The sequence below is a fragment of the Capra hircus genome, chromosome 9, assembly GCF_001704415.2.
Source record: "Capra hircus breed San Clemente chromosome 9, ASM170441v1, whole genome shotgun sequence".
NCBI classification, from domain to species: Eukaryota; Metazoa; Chordata; class Mammalia; order Artiodactyla; family Bovidae; genus Capra; species Capra hircus.
This window is the reverse complement of record NC_030816.1, coordinates 7,201,791-7,223,517: the sequence shown is the minus strand read 5'-3', so window position 1 is coordinate 7,223,517 and position 21,727 is coordinate 7,201,791. Positions and strand designations below refer to the sequence as shown.

General features: G+C 39.4%; 1 protein-coding gene across 1 annotated transcript in view; it reads right to left on the bottom strand.

Annotated features, from left to right (window-relative positions):
• The window catches only part of BCKDHB (branched chain keto acid dehydrogenase E1 subunit beta), a 261,887-nt gene that overhangs the window by 153,809 nt on the left and 86,351 nt on the right, over positions 1-21,727 (bottom strand). The window contains exons 7-8 of the mRNA XM_018052910.1: positions 16,286-16,383; positions 12,920-13,030 (exon numbers count right to left, since the gene is read on the bottom strand). Coding sequence (XP_017908399.1) covers positions 12,920-13,030; positions 16,286-16,383 — 209 coding nt within the window. The remainder of the gene's footprint in view (positions 1-12,919; positions 13,031-16,285; positions 16,384-21,727) is intronic.

Below are 21,727 nucleotides of genomic sequence, written 5' to 3'. Positions count from 1 at the left end.
CAGGGAAGGCTTCCGTGAGAAAATGATACTTGAGTGATGACCTAACAGAGTCCCTTGTTTGAGAGTGTCAACTTTAAAAGCAAAAGCATAATGTGAGAGTTGTGAGTTAAGCTTTATTTGGGGCAAAATGAGGACTACAGCCTGGGAGACAGCACCTCAGATAGCTCTGAGAAACTGCTCCAAAGAGGCAATAGGAAAAGGTCAGTATATACGTGATTTTGGTGAAGGGGGAGTACACACAATCAAGCACATAATTTTGCAGATTTCTACTAGTCACAGTGAGCAGTCACCACCATGAAGGATTTTAGTGCTTTCACAGATATAAGGAGATACAAGAATTGGGCTCGTAAAGTCGGCTCCTGAAAATATCCAACTATCTGAAGACCTGTTCTGCCAGTTATTCTCAAGCACAGAGTGCTTCCCTTCTGCTCTCCACCCTGAACTTCTTTCAAGAGATAGTGAAAATCAGCAGCTGCAGCAGCAGATGATTTAATCCTTGTAGAAGTATATGGCTAGTGCCAATTTGTAGTTGACAAGAATCAACCAGGAGCATTTCCTGAAGAGTGGATGGGCAGTGAGGTGTGGAGTGCAGTGAGATCAGGTGAATCCCTGTAGACCTTGATTTGGAATTTGACTTTTCCACTGAGTTGAATGGGAAACATTGATGCCTTTTGAGACTAGAAGGGATATTATATGAATCACGTTTCAAAGGATCACCCCTGCCTATGGCAAGGATAGGACAGAAGCAGGGACAGTGGTTAGGAGGTTGTGGCCAAAACCCAGGTGAGAAATGCTAGTGGTCTGGACTAGGACCAAGCATAATAGCAATAGAAGCGGTGGTCAGATTTTGTACTTATTGTGTAGACAAAGCCAGGAGGGTCTGCTTTGGAATTAAATGTGGGAAAGCAGAGCAGGAGAGAAAGAGAGAAATCAGAGACTCCCAAGATATAAAGGAAGACCCTTATTTATTTCAATAATTAGCATTATTTAATCTTTAACACTGGGAAATTTTGAAGGCAAAAGGAGAAGAGGGCGGCAGAAGATGAGACTGTTAGATAGCATCACTGACTCAGTGGACATGAATTTGAGCAAAGTCCAAGAGACACTGAAGGACAGGGAAGCCTGGCATGTTGCAGTCCATGAAGTTGCAGAGAGTTGGATACACCTTAGCAAGTGAACAACAAAAAATCTTCAATTAAAGTGTAAGCATATCAAAATTAAGTGTCAATTTTCTCTATTAGTTCAGTTCAGTTCAGTTCAGTTCAGTCACTCAGTTGTGTCTGACTCTTTGCGACCCCATGAATCGCAGTACACCAGGCCTCCCTGTCTATCACCAACTCCCGGAGTTCACTCAAACTCACGTCCATCGAGTCAGTGATGCCATCCAGCCAACTCATCCTCTGTCGTCCCCTTCTCCTCCTGCCCCCAATCCCTCCCAGCATCAGAGTCTTTTCCAATGAGTCAACTCTTCACATGAGGTGGCCAAAGTACTGGAGTTTCAGCTTTAGCATCATTCCTTCCAAAGAACAACCAGGGCTGATCTCCTTCAGAATGGACTGGTTGGATCTCCTTGCAGTCCATGGGACTTTCAAGAGTCTTCTCCAACACCACACTTCAAAAGCATCAATTCTTCAGCGATCAGCTTTCTTCACAGTCCAACTCTCACATTCATACATGACTAGTGGAAAAACCATAGCCTTGACTAGACGGACCTTTGTTGGCAAAGTAATGTCTCTGCTTTTGAATATGCTATCCAGGTTGGTCATAACTTTCCTTCCAAGGAGCAAGCGTCTTTTAATTTCATGACTACAATCACCATCTGCAGTGACTTTGGAGCCCAGAAAAATAAAGTCTGACACTGTTTCCACTGTTTCCCCATTTCCCATGAAGTGATGGGACTGGATGCCATGATCTTAGTTTTCTGAATGTTGAGCTTTAAGCCAACTTTTTCACTCTCCTCTTTCACTTTCATCAAGAGGCTTTTCAGTTCCTCTTCACTTTCTGCCATAAGGGTGGTGTCATGTGCATATCTGAGGTGACTGATCTTTCTCCCGGAAATCACCTACACTTTGTAAATGGTTATTTCTCATTCCTTTTTGCAGTGTTGAATGTTGTATTCTAAGCTGAATGACAATGAAGGTGAAAGTGACAATCACTCAGTGATGTCTGACTCTTTGCGACCCCATGGAGTCCATGGAATTCTCCAGGCCAGAATACTGGAGTGGGTAGTCGTTCCCTTCTCCAGGGGAACTTCCCAACCCAGGGATTGAACCCAGGTCTCCCACTTTGCAGGCAGATTCTTTACAAGCTGAGCCCCAAGGATACTGGAGTGGGTAATCTACCTTCTCCAGGGGATCTTCCTGACCCAGGAATCAGAACAGGGTCTCCTGCACTGTAGGTGGATTCTTTACCAGCTGAGCTACCAGGGAAGCCCATATGATACTTGAAATCTAGAGTTTCTTTCAAAGCCCATCATTCTCCTGCCAAAATCAAATTCTTGTTTTTCATGGGCAATTACTCTGAATTTCTCCTCATTAAAAAAGAATCTTCATTTCCAGCTGGACAGCACCTCAAGGGCTAACTCTGTGCCTGTCCACTGCTTTGTTAGCTTGCATTTCACTTCTAAATGCCTTTGAATGAGGTCTGTATCTCAGCAGGGAAGACCATTCCAGCCCTTAGCTTAGTGTTAAGGCACAGCACTTAGCCACTGTTCTCATTCCTGGGAAGAGCAGAGCTACCGCTCTTGGGATGAGAGTTCCTGTTTTCATCAATGTGACAGCTGAGCTGAGTTAGAACAACATTTAATGACAAGAGAAACTTACCTTGGCCAGAGCACACCACAGCTTTCCCTGAGTCTACACAAACTCCACTACAACCCAAATTCAAAGAAACTAATCAGTGCGAACAGTGTTTTTTCTGTGTTTTCATTTTTTTTCTTCTTTTACCTTCTTTTGAAGGATAACATACACACACACAAAAAGCACATAAATGAGTGCTCTGCTCAGTTTTCAAAATTGAACCTATATAACCAGCACCCAGGACAAGAAACTGTTACAGCATCCCATACTTCTCAGGCCCCCTCCTGATTAACCACCATATGACACTTACCTGACTCCAACACTACAGATGAGTTGTATCTGTCTTTGCACACTATATAAACAGAATCATACAGTATGTACTCATTCAAATCTAGCTTTTTTAAGTCAAACTGTTTGTGAGGTGCATACACATTGTTCCATTAAATTTGTTGGTAATCCATTTTCACTGCTTAACAATATCCCATGATAATGTTTCCATCTTCTGGCTGGTGTGCATCTAATAGTGTGAAGCACTATGAACATTCTTGAGCTTATCTTTTATAAACTGTTGGGTATATACATAGGAGTGGATTTCTGGGTCACAGCAATCAGCTGGATAATGCCCAACTATTTTTCAAATGGTTGTAACAACTTAATATCCCCAACAGCAATATATGAAAGATAAATTGTTCTATCCTTGGCCACACTTGGTTCTGAGGAGTACTTTTCATTTTAGCCAGAATGGTGTGTTTAATGGCATCACATCGTATTTGGGACGAGATGGCTGGATGGCATCACTAATGCAATGGACATGAACTTGGGCAAACTCTGGCAAAAGGTGAGGGACAGGGAGGCCTAGTGCTGTGGTCCATGGGCCACAAAGAATTGGACATGTCTGGGCGACTAAACAACAATATTGTGGTTTTTATTTGCATGTTCTGATGACTAAAGAAATTGAGCAATTTACCCTATGTTTATCAGTCATTTGGATATATTCTTTCATGAAGTAACTTATCAAGACTTGCATCCATATTTCTACTCGGATGTCTTTTTTTTCTTTTGATTGTAACAATACTCTATATTTCTGAACATAAATTTCCATTAAGTTTCTCCAAGTGTGTCAATGTACTTTTGAGGCCTTTTGATGAACAAGTTTCTCGTTCGTTTGTTTTTTGTATTTTTTTGGCCATACCACATAGCTTGTGGGATCTTAGATCCCAGCTCAGGGACTGAACCCACACCCTCATCAGTAAAAGCACAGAGTCCTAACCACTGGACCACCAGAGAATTCCCAATAAATTCTTAACAAAATTGAACTAATGAAATCCAGTTTCAACAATTTATTTTAATGTTAGCATTTCTGCATTTTTGTTTTGTTCTAGTTAAGAAATCTTTGTACAAGATCATAAAGACATTCATCTGTTCTCCCAAGAGCTTTATCATATTCTCTCTCACAATTAGATTTGCAATTTTATGAAACTGACATTTGTGCTTTACAGGTTAACATAATTATTTTCTGCGGTATCCAAAACAGCACCATTTACTGAAAAGTCCATCTGTCTTTCTGAACTGCAATCACCTTTGTCCCAAATCAAACAACCAAGAGGTCTGTTTCTGTACTTTTTATTCTGTTCCATTGGTCTATATGCCCACCTTTACACCAATACACTGTTGCAATTCCTACAACCTTGCAACACATTTTGCCTGTAACATATTTGACTATTAACTCCTCTAGCTTTATTCTTCTTCAAGATTGTAAGGCCAAGAATAGCCAAAGCAATAATTAGAATACTATGTTCTTCTGTTTGGGTGGATCTTCTTTAATTTCTCTAAATATTTTGTGGCTTTTCTACATAAAGTTTTTATACACATATCACTCCATTTCTCCCTAGGTGTTTGATTTTTGATGTTTTAAAAAATATTATCAACTTCTGAATTAATTATATTTCAAATTAATTTCAAACATTTCCATTATTATCAAATTTTAAGTATCAATTTCTGTGGCTGGTAGGTAAAAATACAATTGACTGTATTGACAATCAACATACAAAAATACAATCGTATATTGACCTTGCTTCCAGGGACCTTGGTAAATTCATTTAATTCCAATAATCTTCCTGTAGATTCTACTGATCTTTCTTGTAAACAAGCCATGTTATCTATGGATAAGTTTTATTTCTTCCTTTTCAATCCATACAACTGTCATGTCTCTTGCCTTTAAATATGAGGGGTCGCAAAGAGTAGGACACGACTAAGCAACTGAACTGAACTGAACTGATCCTATTGCAGTCTTGATCTCAAGGGGGAAACTGTCAAAATTTCACTGGGAAATTTTGTCCACAGGCTTTTTATAGCTATTTTTGTAGATATAAGATAAACCTATTTTTTATCAGATTAAATCTTATTTATAAAACAAAGATAAAGTGACTCTTTGCCAAGTTAATATAGAATTCCCTTTCACATTTGTAGGTTGCTAAGATATTTGAACCATGAATGAATTTGACTTTTAACAAGTCAATTTTTCTGTATTAGCAAGACAATAAGATTATTTTTGCCATTTTCTGTTCATGTGGAGAATTGCATCAACCCCTCTGTGAATGCGGTCTCAAACACCCCTTGCTCATTTGAAATAAACCCTCACGTTGGCCTTTTCAATTGCTGGATTTGATTTTCCAGTGTTCTGTTTCTCATTTTCCCATCTGTGTTCACAAGAAAAATGTATCTATATTTTTGTTTTATATACAGCCCTAAACAGGTATGATACAAAGATCAAGCTGGTTATATAAAAGGAATCTGTAAGTTTTCCCTCTTGTTCTACTGTCTGCAAAACTTTACTTAAATTGTGTTTTACAACACTGTAAATCAACTATACTTCAATTAAAAAAAAAAAGTGCTGTGTTTTAAAGAATTCCCCAGTAAAGCCATATGGGCCTAGGGCTTGCTTGTATTTGCTTGATAAAAATGGATTCAATTTCTTTGATATCTGACTATTCTGGTTTTCTAATTCCTCTTTGATTAATTTTGAAAAATTTGTATTTTCCCAGGTATTTGTCCATTTCACCCAAAACTTATTTGTAAAATTATTCATACCTTTCATTGCCTTTCTAATGTCTGTAGACTCTGCCATCATTCTTAATTATACCTAGTATTTGTCACTTTGTTTGATCCATGTTTTTCATTAGTCTTGTTAAAGATTTATCAGGTGTATTACTCAAATAGTCTTGTTAAAAGTTTATCAAGTATACTAGTCTCTTCAAAGATCTGAAGTTCATTAAATACATCTATTGTACATTTTCTGTTTCATTGATTTCAACTCTTTATTATTTAATTTCTTCTGTCTTTCTCTAGGTTTGATCTTTTTTCTGGAGATGGAAACTGAGATTAATTTTGTTGTTATTTTTTTTTCCTAAATAAATGTATCTACAACTATAAAGTTCCCTCTGACCATGAGCTTAGCTGAGTCATTAAACTTTTGATAGGTAGTATCTTCATAACCATCCAGTTCAGTATCTTCTCTAATTTTTGTTGCAATTTTTCTTTTACAACCCATGGCTCTTTAAATATAAATTATTTAATTTGCAGGAAGTTGGGGCTTTTCTGGATGTCTCTTTTTTTTCTCCTCTCAATTTCTAACTGAATATTACTATTTTCAGAGAACACATTCTAAATGAGTTCAAACTCTGAAATTTGTTAAGATTATATTTGAAGTGAAGTAAAGTCGCTCAGTCTTGTCTGACTCTTAACAATCCCATGGACTGTAGCCTACCGGGCTCCTCCATCCAGGGGATTTTCCAAGCAAGAGTACTGGAGTGGGTTGCCATTACCTTCTCCAGGGGATCTCCCAGACCCAGGGATTGAACCCAGGTCTCCCACATTGTAGGCAGACACTTTACCATCTGAGCCACAAGGGAAACCCATAAGGTTATATTTATGTCCTAGCATCTGGTCACTTTTGACAAATGTTCTATATTCAATTGAAAAGAATGATTTCTTGCATAGTTGGGTGCACAATGAGCACAAGTGTACTAACTGTTCAGATCTTCCATACTACTGATGTTGTCTGCTTGCCTGATCAGCCTTTAAGAGAGGGGTCAAAGTCTCCCACTGTGATTGTGGATATGTCTATTTCCTTTGATTTTGTTTCCTTTGCTTTATGTATTTTGAAGCTATGCTATTAAGGACATGACAGATTTAAGAATGTGACATCCTCTGGTCAATGAATCTCTTCAGCATTATGAAATAGTCCTCTTTATTTTTAGTAACACTTCTTGCCTTAAAATTTTATTCAAAACTAGTATAACTATAGCAGCTTTATTTTTCCATACTTTTCTAATTTTTGTGTCCTCATACTTATGGTATGTTTCTCTGTTTTTTAATTTGTTATTCTCTTTTATTTTTTACTATTTATTTGCTCCAGGTCTTAGCTGTGTCACATGAGATTGCTGACCTTGTTTGTGGCATGCAGGATTTTAGTTGCAGCATATGGGATCCAGTCCCCTGACCAAGGACTGAACCCGGGCCCCCTGCACCAAGAGCACAGAGTCCTAGCCACTGGACCACCAGGGAAGTCCCTAAAGTATATCTCGTTTAAGCTGCACATTTATCACTATCATTTTTTAATAAAGTTTGAAAATCTCAGTCTTTTACTTGAATTATTTAATTCATCTACATTTAATCTTTACAAAAATACCTGGATTTTTATCTGTCATCTTACTGTTTTCTATTGACACAACTGTTTTTTGCACATGTATTCCTCTCTTTCTTGTGGTCTAGTCAATATTTTTATCAATCTACACTTCCCTTTTTAATTTGCTGGATATACAGTTTCACTATTATTTCAGTTGTTACTCTAGAGATTACAACATGCATCATTACATCTTTCAGTGAACATGCACTGCTGATAAATTCTCTCAAATTCTATTTGTCTATTTATTTCACTTTAATTTTAAAGGAATGTTTTCACTGGGTAGAGAATTCTAGGTTGGCATCTCCAGCAATTTGAGATGTCATTCCATCATGTATATGGATGTAATTTTCTTTCAATATATCCCTCTTAGCGGTTCATGAAGCATCTTGAATTTGCAGGCTGATGTTACAAAAGTTTCATGACAAATACTCTCAGATATTGTATCTGAGCAATTCATTCTCTCTTCTCCTTTATCAATCCTACAACAGATCTTCTGATCACATTACAAATGTCTTTTATGCTCTTTTCTATTTTAGTCTATTTGTTTTTCCTGCCTATGCTTCAGTTTAGACATTTTCTATTAACTTGCCTTCTAGTTCATTAATTGTATCATCTGCTAAGTTCAATATGCTTTTAAACACATCCACTGAGTTCGGTCAAAAAAATCTTTCTTGGTTCTACAATGCTTGATACACACACACATACACACTCACTTCAATTATCTAGACTAATTCTATACCTTCTTACCTCTTTTGTTTCTTTTTTCTCTATGTTCCTAACCATAATAATCATAACGTCCTCATCTGCTAACTCCAATATCTGGATCACCTGTATTTCTGCTTTCTATTGCTTTATTTTTCTCTTGGTTTTTGCTCAGTTGGTCCTGTCTCTTCATATACTTTGCAAAAAAAATTTTTATTGAATGCTGATTGTTAAGAGGTTAAAAGATGCTTGCTCCTTCAAAGAAAAGCTATGACAAACCTAGACAGCATATTAAAAACCAGAGACATCACTTTGCCAACAAAGGTCTGTCTAGCCAAAGCTATGGTTTTTCCAGTAGTCATGTACAAATGTGAGATCTGGACCATAAAGAAAGCTGAGCACTGAAGAACTGATGTTTTCCAACTGTGGTGCTGGAGAAGACTCTTGAGAGTCTGTTGGACTGCAAGGAGACCAAACTAGTCAATCCTAAAGGAAATCAACCCTCAATATCCACTGGAAGGACTGATACTGAAGCTGAAGCTCCAATATTTAGGCCACCTGATGCCAAGAGCTGACTCATTAAAAAAGACCCTGATGCTGGGAAAGATTGAAGGCAAGAGGAGATGAGGGCAACAGAGGATGAGTTGGTTGGATGACATCACTGATTCAATGGACATGAGTTTGAGCAAGATCCAGGAGACAGTGAAGGACAAGGAAGCCTGGTGTGCTGCTGTCCATGGGGTCAAAAAGAGTCAGACATGACTGAGCAGCTGAACAGAAACAACAAAAGGTTCCAGGTGATGGGAAGATGCCTCCGTGCTGTAGGCAGATAAGAGCATAAGGTAAATTACATTAATTCAATAAGGAACTGAGAGGGATAGAGGTGCATGCAGGTTTGGGAAAATGTGATCTATTTCTGACTGCCTCTAAACAAAGACCTGACTCCACAGCTTTCAGTGGAAAGTATGATGGGCCTTTGTCACTTCAGCCTCAAGTGACAGCTTGGCATTTCAGATCATTCTGCTTAGCTGCCATCATACAGAGCCCTAGAATTTGGCAAATATCTTGAGACAGAGACTATGTATTTAAGACCCTTCAAATTTCCAATTCTGTCCTTGAGTGAATGTGTGAAAGTTGCTCAGTTGTGTCCAACTCTTTGCATGGACTGTATACAGTCCATGGAATTCTCCAGGTCAGAATCCTGGAGTGGGTAGCCTTTTCCTTCTCCAGGGGATCTTCCCAACCCAGGGATCGAACCCAGGTCTCCCACACTGCCAGCAGATTTTTTACCAGTTGAGCCACAAGGGAAGCCCGAAAACACTGGAGTGGGTAGCCTATTCCTTCTCCAGCAGATCTTTCTGACCCAGGAATCCAACTGGGGTCTCCTGCACTGCAGGCAGATTCTTTACCAACTAAGCTATTTACAACCCCATGAAACAAAGTTTCTATACACCTGGATTCTCAGCTTCTAATTGAGACAAACTGGTAAAGAGCAGGTAAAGAGCAGCTGCAGGTCAGTGTCAATTTACCACTCATTTCGGGTCTTGGCAACCTCATCACTGCTGTTCCTAGACCATTCTACCCCTACTGAAACCCCCAGGCCTCAGCGTAGGTCTCTGTCTCCTAAATACTTCAAAACTCAAGGATTTCTATTCTGCTTTCCAGTGGCTTCCGGCTTAACTGTTTAATATCAGGTTCAGAACTGAGTAGATAAACTGACTATGGTTCTTATGCCCACTCCAGTCTCCAACTTTACAGTTTCTCTGAGCAACAATCAGAAACCCGGCTGTTTGGATGGACCTGGAGCACATCACACTCAGTGAAATAATTCAGACAGAGAAAGATAAATACTTATACGTGGAATCTAAAAAATACACCAAACTAGTGAATATAACAAAAAAAGAACAGACTCACAGATAGAGAAAACAAACTAGTGGTTACCAGAGGGGAGAGGGAAGGGGCAAGAGAGGAGAAAAGAGGTACAAACTACTATGTATAAAATAAATAAGCTACAAGGATATATAGGGAATACAGGGAATGTAGCCAATATTTTATAACTTCAAATGGCACATAATCTATAAAAACTCTTAATCACTGTGTTCTACACCTGAAGCTAATATAATATTGTAAATCAACCATACCTCAATAAAAAATTAATTAAAAAAAAAAACTCTGTTGTTCTGCCTCCGAGCAACTATTCCAGTTTATAACTTTTAAACAACGCTTTAAAGCTTAAGCAAAAAGTATGACAACGTTTTAAAACCATAGTGAAATTTAGATCACGTTAACCAATGTTCCAGAGTCCTTGTACTATGCACAGTATGGTAATGTTTATGTTCAATAAATTATGTTTACCTTTAATAGGCTTTTTTTGACTAGGTATTCCAAGCGATGTATTTTGGTGTTGAGATTAACATGTAATGAATAAAGCTGAGAGATCTAATTTTGTCATAAGACAAAAACACCCAATAAAACAGCACTAACTGAAAGAGATAGACATAAATCTTGATTACTATAGAATTCATAAAAATAAAAAAAGTTGAATTATCATTTGGTAGTTATTTAATAGTTGAATTATTATTATTAAACAAAAAAAATCTCACTTTTAAAATCAGTGTTTAGTTATAGGGTCCTCTTTCTTAAAATCATCTTTGATTCCTAGAAGATGCCAAGTATCAAAAATTTTCTTTTGTGCATGAAAAGAAAACTGAAGATGTACCATGATCAACAATGAAGAGAGGCACAAATATACTCAAAGTCATCAAGAAATGATAAGCTGGCTTTCACTACTATAACTGGAGGGTCATCAGCTGGAAAAATAACATGATGAAAGCATCAGTCAGAGGTTCGCTGTATCTCTTCCTTGTTCAGTAGAGGCTTTTAGCCTCCTCTTTCATCATCTCCAGTCATACAGAGTCCTAAGGAACAGGGTCTACATTCCAGGATCCTACAAAGACGCACCCACTAGATTTAATAAAGGGTAGGGGTGGAGACAGGGTTCATGCTCACAGACTACAAACTGATATAAAAATAGTTTTCCACTTCTGTTTTCCTCTACTTCTTTTCACTTTACTTTCATGGTTACTAACTGGAGTGTTACTTCATTTGCATTTACCATAAGCTGCTTCAAATTTTTTGACTATATAACGTACATAAATATTTAAATAAGGTTTACCCATGTAAATATGTGTTCCAACCATACATCAGTACTCTCCACTGCACCATGACATAGCATCATGTGCTCATGCAAAAGCACCATTCACATTATAAATATAAAACCCCCAAGTCAGGGAGACACACTGCAAACAAGAAGCCCAAACCTTTGCCCAACCTCTGGGGCAAAGGTTATCAGCCTGGGTTTAAACATAATTTGGAACACTGGCTATCTGAAAGGAAACAATGTCTGACGTGACTTGAAAATGCCTGCTAAAAGTGTTATTTTCATGTAGTTACAAGTAGCTCAACCTATAACACTGCCCTTTATTATGAAAACTATAAATATAAGGACTTAGAATATTATTGAAGCCATTTGTAATCATCTCAACTGATTCCAGTGTCCAGTGCGTCTACTGAACATTTACTGAACAAACGTTAAATCTTCCTCTAAATTATCAAACAATCGCTTCCTAAAAACACCCTGTGCTATTGGAGAAGGAAAAGGCAACCCACTCCAGTATTCTTGCCTGGAAAATCCCATGGACAGAGGAGCCTGGGAGGCTACAGTCTGTGGAGTTGCAAAGAGTTGGACATGACTTAGCGACTAAGCATGCGCAAACACCCTATGCTATACTTTAATAGCGGCAGTAACTGCAGATTATTTTTATGTAATAACCTAAGAAACAGCCTATAAAAACTACAAGAATGCCAAAACTCTTGAATATAACAAACGTGAAATATTCTCAGTCTTATGACTCATTTGCTGTAAAAGTAGATCAAGAAAAATTACATGCAATGTGACCTAAACTTCAGTAGATAAGATCATCACATACACAGAGAAGAACTTAACCTTCCTTATATACCCATCTGGTAACAGATGCACTCCAACTCATCTAGACATTAATGTGAAAGATATCAGTTACAGCCAATAAGTGAGAATTAAACTGTATCTTGAGAGGGGACTACATGAATCCTATGAACAGTAAGAACAAGATCAATCTCAACAAGCCAAAGTTCTTGAGACTACTTAGACAGAAAACTGTAAATCAGAGCAGCCAGAATCCCATGACAGAACATGAACCTGTGATCCACATTATTAAAGTTATATAAAGAAGTTGCTTTAAAAAAAAAAAATCCACCTCACTTCTCTTTCAGAGAAGTAACAAAATGAGAATTCAGCCAAAAGGTTTAGCTGGCTGTATTAAACCTGGCTTACTGAACCATAACCAATAAGAAGTTTAAAAACCCAGGTGATTCCAACAGCCCTGATGTGTTCTCATTTGCACTGGTCCATTATGCACACAAGTCAACCCGAGCTGGCTGCATGCAGAACAGGAGTTGTAATATTTTAAACACAGAACCATGGGAGGGAAAAATCCTGAAGCGATTTGTTTCCTTGAGCAGCAAGCTCATACATTTCATTCAGGGTATAAGTTTTGAAGTTTTAAAATCAGTTGAAAAGGCTCAGGAAGCTCACAATTTTAAAATAATTATTTGCAAGGACCCAACAAATTTGGGAAAGGGTTTTTGGTAAACAGATTTAGAGGAAAGGATACTACCAACACTATATTCTTACCTTGCAAACTGTATCCACATCCCAAGGTAGTATAGTCCTCAGATCAATGACCTCACAAGACACTCCCAGCTTCTCCTGAGCCATGGCAGCCACCTCTCGGATCACATGAACCTGAAAAAACAGGAAAACAGGCAGAGGGTGACTACAGGGAAAAGCGAGGTGAATTCTGACATTCCTAAAAGAGACAGTGTTTAAGGTCAGGGGACTTGACTTGCAAGGAGAATTTCTTTTAGATGTAGAAGCCCAGTACCCCAACAAAATAAGCAGATATAGGCGTCCAGAAAACAGCTGGAAAGAGATTCTTTGAGAAAAGGAAAGCAGTCAGTGCCAGAGATACTGATTCCAAAGATACCAACACAGAGAAGGTTAATCAAGTCAGAGGAATAGGTTGGGTTTCTAGAAAAGGCATGTTGGAGAAGTAAAGGGCAAAAATCATAGGACCCTGTAGATGACCCACATTAAAGAGGAAAGTAGAGGAACAGGAGCTGAAGAATAGGAAGAGGAGGAAAAGAAAGAAGAAAAGGGGAAAGGAGGAGGTGGAGAATAAAAACAAGCAAAAAAATAGTTAAAGAAACAGAAAGAAAACCAGAAGGCAATATATCCCAGAAACTAAAGAAAGGCTTCATAAAGACAGCAGTCAGTTGGTGTCTCATACTACAGTAATATAAGATAAGGACTGGATGTAGCAATTAGAAAGATTAGCAATATTAGCACAAATAGTTTTAACTAGGGGAAACAGAACTCACAGGTAAATAAGTTTTTTTAAAAAAAAATGAAGGAATTAAATATAGGGAATAGAAAGTAGCTGCTCAAGTTTAATGATAAAAGAGGAAGAGACACTGATATTTAAAGGAAAGGTGGCAGAGAGAAAAGTATTTTTTTTAATAGAAAAGAGAGAGACACATTTTGTTTTTAATAAGAAGGACATGGAAAGGAGAAACTGAAGACACAGGAGAGGGGGACCAGCTGATGAACAGCAAGCAGTTCTGGAGAAGGAGAAACAGAATATATTCTGAAACAGATCTGGAAAGGTAGCTGTGAAAACCAGACACTTCTTGGAAAACAAAAGAAAAAGAGGTAATGACTGGCAGCAGAGGTGATGGTATGAAGGAAAAGCAAGTTGCAGTTACCACCCAACACTCTCTAACGTATCTAGTAAAAGGAGCGGCAAGGACACACACCGAGGGTGAGTGTTTTAAGGGGGACTCAAGGAGAGCAGATGAGGTTTGCAAAGCCCACCATGGGCAGCACCACCAGATGTGGCACACCAACCAGCTGGTTATGCCACAGGAGGTGGGAAACCTCCAGGGCTGCAGCTCTCCAGGCCACAAATCAAGTGCAGAAGAGAGAAGGAAGCGGTCAGATTGCAAGTGATTTTCATGATCGTCTTTGTATTTTACAGTATTAAATTGTCTAAAATAAGAAGTACCTCCTTTTCACAGAAAAAAAAAAACTGATCATTTTTTTTTCAATTTTTATTGGAGAATAGTTGATTTACAATGTTGTGTTATTTCAGGTATACAGCAAAGTAAATCAGTTATACATATACACATATCCTCTCTTTTTTAGATGCTTTTTCATGTAGACCACTACAGAGTAAAGACCACAGTTCCCTGTGGTATAACAGTAGGTCCTTGTTGGTTATCTATTTTACATACAGTAGTGTATACCTGTCAGTCCCAAAGAGAGATAGAAGGCTATGGCCAGAGAATGAGTCCTGAGCTTAAAAGTTTGGAAATAGAGCATATGATAATAAGCTCTGAGGAAAACTAAGACAGATCCGCTCACTAGGGGAAGGTGTGAAATAATGAGGCTAAACCAGTGGATGGGTCCATGTAGCCAGCAAAGTAATCACAAGAGATGGAAACAGATGGGATGAAAACATCACTAACCATCAGGGAAATGCAAATCAAAGCCACGTGATATCACCTCTCACTTGTCAGCATAGCTATCATCAAAAACAACACAAATAACAAATGTTGGCAAGGAAAAGGAGAAAAGAGATCCCTTGTACACTGTTGGAATGTACATTGCTGCAACCGCCCTGGAAAACAGTACAAAGGTTCCTCAAAAGACTAAAACTAGAACTACCATATGCCCTGGCAATTCCACTCTTGGGTATACATACAAAAAAGAAAAAGAAAAACATTAGTTTTAAGGATACATGTATCCCACTGGTCATAGCAACATTATCTACAATTGCCAAGGTATGAATGCAACCTAAGTATCTATCAACAGAATGGATAAGGAAGCTGTGAAATATAGATAGATAGATAGACAGACAGACACACACACACACACTACTTAGCCATAAAAAAAAAATGAATGAAATTTTGCCATCTGCAGCAACATGGATGGACTTGGAGGGCATTACACTAAGTGAAAAAGATCAGACAGAGAATACTGCAGGATATCACTTACATGTGGAATCTAAAAAACACAACAAACTAGTAAATAAAACAGAAGCAGCAGCAGACTCACAGATCCAGAGAACACACTAGTGGCTACCTGTGGGGAGAGAGAAGCACAGAGGGGACCTACAGTGATGGGGGATAAAAAAGGAGGGATTTTTATGGGATTATATGAAGTCTTGTGTGTGAAACTTTTGAAAATTCTAAAGCATTACAGAATTTTTAAATCTTTAATTCAATAGAATAATAAGAATAATGGCCAAAAAAAGAAGATGTCAAAAGCAGCAACAAGTAGTGAGGATGCCTAATGTGTGCTTCAAAAGAAAGTGTCTAATGAATACATTTTTGTAAACCATCAACATATTTTTAAAGGCCTCACCATATGCATATGAATGGAAAGGCATCTTGCCTTCAACCAGAAATCAGTACCGGATACAGATATAGCATCAAACAAGATTTAAATATGAGAAATAAGGGAGACATTTTTAATGCTTCAGAGAATCAGAATTTTAAATGAGAGCTTCCAATGTGCAGAGCAGCAGTGGAGACACAGACATTGAGAACAGACTTATGGACACAGCTGGGGGTGGGGGCGTGCAGTGGGGAGGAAGGAGAGGGTGAGATGTACGGAAAGAGTGACATGGAAACATACATTACCATATATAAAATAGACAGCCAATGGGAGTTTGCTGTATGAGTCAGGGAACTCGAAACTCGGGCTTGGTAACAACCTAGAGGGGTAGGATGGGGGAGGGAGGTGGGAGGGATGTTCAAGTGGGAGAGGGGCATGGGGAAACCTATGACTGATTCATGTTGATATCTGGTAAAAACCAACACAATATTGTAAAGCAGTTATCCTCCAATTAAAAATAAATAATTTTTTTTTTTTAATGAGAGCTTCCACACACAAGATGGCATTACCAATGGCATAACCATTGCTGTAATGGTTACTGACCTGAGTGCCCCAGGCAACTAGAGTAACATCACTCCCTTCTCGGATGACTTCAGCTTGGGAAAGGGGGATGTTGTATGGCTCTACAGGAACCTGCTCCACTGAACATAAAACGAGGGGGGAAAGAAATGTAAGGTTAGTTATCCTTATGTGTCATTTATGCAAAAAGAATATAAGAACTTCATTGTGGCAAAGCTTTATTTATTTATTCTTCCTCCAAATTCCAGAAGTTATTGATAACTGAAATAGAATTACTATATGACAGCACTACATGGATGAAAAAGTACAATCAAATCAGCTACAGGGAAAAACTAAGAAAATTTTAATAAAGTCTGTTACTTAGTCAATACTAATGTCAATAATACCATCTGTATTGGTTCATTAATTATACCAAGTATATCACACATAAGATGCAAATAAAGGGGTATATGGGAACTCTATAGTGTCTTCATACTTTTTCTGTAAACATAAAACAATACAAAAATAAAGTTTAAAAAGATTTTAATATGCCTGCTAAAACTTTATTGGACTGAATTAAGTTCTCAGATAACTTTTCTATCAAAGAGTAAAGAAATTGATGAGTGCTTGAAAAACAGGAAAAAAACACATAATATGGCCTACTTTCTAAGCATATTTTATTTTTGCGTCTTACAACTATGGACACTTTCACCAACCACGGCAGATGACAACACCTCAGTTTTCAACTCTGAATTCTGTATACCTCAGAGACAAACTGAATCAGCTCCACCAAGCCAAAGGAAGAATACATCACTGGTATCCCAGAGAAAACCATTTCATGATATCTCTGCCCAGCAAAGTACAAGTAACCGAGAGTTGATCAAACTCAAGAGGAAATGGTATGATGATTTTTTAAGTGAAACTGAGTAAACCAAATTGCTCCCACGATGATGGGAAGTCTTCTTGAACTACCACATGAAGCAGGATAACAATGGAAGAGATAAGAAAAAAAAGGTCACTCCCTTTTCTTCATTTTCCCCCAGAGTCCTTTCATTATCATTGTTATATGAATTTGCCTTTTTTTGTTTTGTTTAAATTTTATTACAGTTGATTTACAATCTTGTGTTAATTTCTGCTGTACAAATTATGAGTTTTTTTTTTTAATTCAAGGAGCACAGAAGGGTAAACTAAAAGGTTCCCTGTGCTCTCCAGTCAGCCCTTCCAACTCCACTGTCCAGAAGTAATCAATGCCAACAATTTCCTGGGTGTCTGCAGTGGAAAGCTCTCACTCTTGCTGTTGTCCAGCAAGATAACAAGATCTTAAATATCTCTAAGACAAGATCTTAAATATCTTCCTATGATCCTTATGAAGCAGGGCCCCTTGTCCACTACGGAAGTCAGGTCTACATATTCACTTTCCCAGCTTCCCATGCAGCTAGGGCATAAAATGTGGGCTCTGCCCATCAAATGCTCCCGCCCATGACAGACTGTGAAGCGGAAGCCAATGACACAAGAGACCAGCAAGCATTCCAGAATCCTGGCAACTGTGGCAGCAGATCCAGCGTCCAAGCTCAGTGGGATCAGCGATTCAGACATCTACCCAGTCCCATGTCCATGGCCATCTGCTGGGATATCTTTGCAACACCAGTCACGCAGTGAAATTTGGGGTACTGAATCTAGATACACAGGGTTTCCCTGGCAGCTCAGTGGTAAAGAATCCACCTGCCAATGCAAGAGACATGGGTTCAATCCCTGGGCAGGGAAGATTCCCTGGAGAAGGAAATGGCTACACACTCCAGTATTCTTGCCTGGGAAATCTCATGGACAGAGGAGTTGGCGGGCTACAATCCTTAGGGTTGTAAAGAGTTGGACATGACTGAGTACACACAGAGACACACAAACACACACAACCCTGCTTCTTAGGTACTCCAGGGATCTCTGAGCTACCTGTTATCCTTTAATGAATCTTTTCTGCTTATATTGGACAAAGTTGATCTCATCACTTAAAAATTAAGAACCCTGGCTGTCACTATCTTTTCAGATATTTACAGTATGTAAGTATGCATACACAGTTAACCCTTGAACAATATTATGGCTAAGGGCGAGGACTCTCTGTGCAGTCAAATATCTGCATACAACTTAGAGTTGATCCTCCACATCCTCAGATTCAACCAACTCTGGCCCTGTAGTAACACAGTAATGGGTACTGTCAAAAAAATCTGCATATAGATGGACCTGCACAGTTCAAAGACATAGGTAAATCTTGTTTTCTTTCCACAAATATAATCACACTGTACATGCTATTTAGAACCCTTCCATAATCTCCTTTCCCACTCAACAGTATATACTGGTCATATTTTCATATCAAAAGTATAGTCTTGAAATCATATTTGTAAGTTAAAAATCATAAAATTTAATGGTGCTGCTATCAGTGATATGGTAGAAAATTTTATTCCTTGCATTTTTGTATATTTCCAGTCCAATGACTTGTCTTTAACCAGTGCCAGAGAGAAACGAACGTTTTAAATCATCAGTATGTTTAATGAAATAAATGAACAAATAAAATAGTAAAACTTATAAAACTACTTTTGTGGGTAAACCTCAACACAGATGACGATTAAGCCAAGAAACCTGAGACACAGCTGTTAGAAGAGCATCAGAAACACTTTTAAAGGCTTTTTTCTTTATGTGTGTTTGTGTGTGTGTGTAGCACACAAAGCAGGTTCATTCAGTCAGATGCTTCCAACTGTCTAAACCAAGAGTAGGCAAGCCCACGTTTGTAAACAATGCTTTCTGGGCACACAACCTCCTCTGTTTATTTACATATTACCTATGGCTGTTCTTGCCCTTCCTCAACAAAGCTGAGTAGTTCCAAGAGACATCCTGGCCTATACACCTAAAATATTTACTGCCTATCCCTTTACAGAAAATGTCTCCCAGCCTCAATTCTCAACAGTGCTTTCAGAGGTTAATTACAGACCATTCGTTGATGGCTTAAATCCAGCATCAGGTGAATGGATGGACCAATGGAAACATGAAGGGATGGATGGACAAAGAAACAGTCAAACAGGAAAACAGACATATCCAACTGGAATAATATATTCTACTTAGCAGCTCTCAGCTGCTCAGCACCGAAGTGAGGGTTAAGAACAACAGTGATAACATCTGGCAAGCATGCCAAAGGCAGCACACAGGCTCCTCACCATCATCAAGCCTTCTTTCCCCAAGCAGCAGGGTCTGCAAGCCAGGAGTCAAGGCTAGAAGCCAGCACACGCTCCGCCCTGCCTGTGAATCCGTGGCCGCCGTTCAAGAGCTCAGTCCTTCCCGCCTTGTGAATCAGGTGTCAGCTAGTAATTAGCAGATCCCTGGAACACACAACTCTAAGGGCTGGAGCTCCGAAAGAAGTGGGTTGGCGTCTTGGCCCACCTCCTTTGAAAAACTGCCAGTAACTGACTAACGGCTTCATTGCATTCAATAAATTACGCAGAATAATAAGGCTTCATTACTTTAACAACTAATTAAGGGACAACATGGCAAACAAGGCTTAATCTTCCATTAAAAAAATAAAAGCATGCCAAGAACGAGATTCAAGAAGAGACATATTAAAAAGAACCTAAAAAAACCTATCTCCTTGGATTTGCATAAATTTAATCCTGAGAGGATAAAAATAAGATTACAATTTTACGGATTAAAGACCTAAATGGGGGGGGACACTCCGTGCCCCTTCTGATATCTATGTTAGAACCTTTCTCTGTCCCTTTTCATATTTCAATAAAACTCTGATATACAAAAGCTCTTGAGTGATCAAGCCTGGTCCCTGGTCCCAAAGCTAAATCGTCTTCTTCAGAGATGACAAATCTGACACCGTCCACTGCAAGCTATCACCTTGGGGGCTCATCCGGGATCTTCAGGACAAGGCAAGAACACTCAGAGCGCTGCCCTCTCTGCTTTCTCAGTATACACGTTTTCTGCTTTACTAACGCTTCAGTGTGCTTGTGTGAATGAATGACACACCCCGCACGAAGCAAGTGAAGAGCCCTTCTCAGCGGTTTCATGGCGCCTCCTAATGACTGAAGGCAGTCCTGGAAAAGGGAGCCTTGTCGAGGGTTTATACCAACCTGCCCACGCCGGGAAACACCCAATGTCCCTGCAAGGGGAGCAGCCAGAAATGGGAGAAGCGTGTGGACCGAACTTCCCTTCCTCGGTCAGCTTTTCCTGGTCCCTTTGACCATATCGTAATTGCCCGGGAATTAGAACTACTAACCTAATCTGTTAAGATCATGGACTTTCAAGGGACTTGCGATCCATGCTGTTACTATGGACTTTTACTTAGACCCCATGTATGGAAGCCTAGCCTTGCTACGAGCCGAGTTACAGGAGCACGTTTGGGAGCAAGGCGAAGCTCTAGCCCCAAGAACGTCTCTCAGGCTAGAGGTCACGCTCTTGGCTGCCTGCCTCAGGGGCCAGCGACCTGAAAGTGAGTCTTCGTCACGGCTGTGCCTCCCGTCTATATGGACAGAAGCACTGCTGATGACCATGAGGTTTTCGAGAACACAGGTCAGGAACTGCAGGATCTGGTCAGACTGGAAGTACAATGGGCTTCTTCCTTTGGCAGTGCTAGCTCTTAGTGGATCCGAGGAGGCTCTCTGACGGCTTTTGTCTCAAATCCTTAGATATTTTCTGTGTGTGTGGAATCTGTGGAAATGAACTGCAAGGATTGGCCCTAGTAGCTCGAGGACAAAAATCACTTTTTCCTCTCTGGCCAGCCCTCCACCACCTCTTTTGCTATACTGGCGTGGCGCACTCAGAAGGGACATCTCGGTTGTTGTTCGTCCCTTGATGGCTCACCGTTTCTGCTGCGGTCAGCAATGTAACTCAGCAATGTGCACAAGCACATGGAAGACGGACGCTTCCCGTGGTGGTCCTAGCTTGGGAAACATTCCAGGAGAGCTACTCTGTTACACTCCGGGGGGCATCAGGGAAAAGGGCAAATCAAACAAAGGTCTTAGTGGTAAGGAACTCGAAATCCATTTGCGATGCCATCAGGTCTACCCCTGGTGCATCTCCACCCGCCTTGGTGGCAGAAGCGGGAAGGACAAGTAAGATGCCTGCGTCAGTAAGGGACAGACTAAGTCCGACCAGGGAAGGAAAGCTTCCGTGGAAAGTCTGTCTACACCCCCATCTAGAGCAGAGAGGGACGTCTCCAGAGGAAAGAAGCCACGGCTGTGGATGACGCTTTTTTCTTAGCTCTGGTTAGCTCCAGTTCCATAACCACTCCTTTAAAATGTATTTTTTTAAAAAACTGGGAGAAGTTTGATCCCCCGAGTTTTAAAAAAAAGACACACCTGATCTTCTGTGATACTGAATGGCCACAGTATCCTTTGGAAGAGGGAACACTGACTGGTTGAAAGATCTCAATTATTACTGTTTTACAACTAAAACAGTAGTTAGAAAACAAGAGAAATGGGTAGAAACGCCATATGTGTT